This window comes from Sinocyclocheilus grahami, unplaced genomic scaffold (assembly GCF_001515645.1).
Source record: "Sinocyclocheilus grahami isolate Dianchi unplaced genomic scaffold, SAMN03320097.WGS_v1.1 scaffold5330.1, whole genome shotgun sequence".
NCBI classification, from domain to species: Eukaryota; Metazoa; Chordata; class Actinopteri; order Cypriniformes; family Cyprinidae; genus Sinocyclocheilus; species Sinocyclocheilus grahami.
In genome coordinates, this window is record NW_015510047.1 from 2,380 (window position 1) to 3,663 (window position 1,284).

The 1,284-nt window shown below is 36.7% G+C and overlaps 1 protein-coding gene across 1 annotated transcript in view; it reads right to left on the reverse strand.

The window, feature by feature from the left end:
- The window catches only part of LOC107577179 (carbonic anhydrase 2-like), a 2,446-nt gene extending 2,055 nt beyond the window's left edge, over positions 1–391 (reverse strand). Inside the window, exon 1 of the mRNA XM_016263280.1 lies at positions 228–391. Coding sequence (XP_016118766.1) covers positions 228–261 — 34 coding nt within the window. The 5' untranslated portion in view covers positions 262–391. The remainder of the gene's footprint in view (positions 1–227) is intronic.
- Positions 392–1,284: the final 893 nt, after the last annotated feature.

A 1,284-nucleotide genomic window follows, 5' to 3' on the forward strand; every position in this document is an offset into this window, starting at 1 on the left:
CTAAAATGCTAATTTATATGCATAGTTACGCATGTAATATACGTAAAATCTGTACATTTTGCACTTGTCATTGATAGTGCTGGCTGTGCAGCAGCCAAGGTGAACATGTCTTAGTTGCAAAGAGGGCAAATGCAGATAACGAGGCAAAAAATAAAAAGACATATATTTACATAGCCTATGAAATCACACATGAATTATTAAAATCATAATTACATGGGAGGTCATACCGTTATGGTCTGCATATCCCCATGCGTTAGACATTATGACAGCTGCGCAGCAAGAATCTTCAAGTGTCCTGAAGCAGTATCAGTGTCCTCTGACAGATGAGCTGGAGGTTTATATAGCGGCTCCCTGGACGCTGTTTGCCCACATGATACGTATATTAAGTGTGATCAGCAGCAGGAGGAGCTACAGAGAGATCGATAATGCGCGCTCTCCTTCTCTCTCGGAATGCGGGATCTCATCGGTGGGAATCTTCTGCTTTGATCTACTGCTATATGTGATTATACGTATACGTTCTGTGATTGCGTAATCAGATGCTTGTGGCGCGCTGGTTCTAATGACAACGAGTGCTGTAATGATGCATCACTCTAGCAGAGCGAATGAATGGTGGTTTTGCGCAACACTCCGCTACTTTAGCTGGTATTCGACGCTTTACAAAGAAAGATCTCATGACTGAAGACAGATATATGGAAATGTGTTTTTTTTAAACGGGCTGCCTTACTCAAATGATGAATGTAGTACTGGCAACATATTGCATTTAGGCTATGTACGTGTGTCTATCACAAACACCCACAGACACACTAATAATAGCCAGTGTATTTTGTGTAAAGTTATTATTAGCATATTATAATTGTGATTACTATTCATTATAGGCTCAAGAATAAAAAATATGCTATAAAATATGAACTAAGATTTGTAGATATACAGTGAAGAATACAGTGAAAATAGCTTGTAATTTCTGTAAATATTGAAAATAATGCTATTTTAGTCGTGTATTATTTTAGTATTTTAATTAGCGTGAATATTATTTGTAGCCTAAATGCATATGCATATATAAAGTTACGAATGTTCTGAATTTGTAAAGCTCTTTATCAATTTACTTGAATCTGAACTTGCTATATAAAGGGATTTGATTGCCATCTGGTGGTCGAGAGTCGAAGCTACTATCAACCACGAAATTTCTAATATATGAACAAATGAGTAAATGCCTGTTTTATAAAGAAGGGCCAAATGTAGCCTGCATATTTGTCTCGTAAGTATATGTGTAGACCAAATATGAAT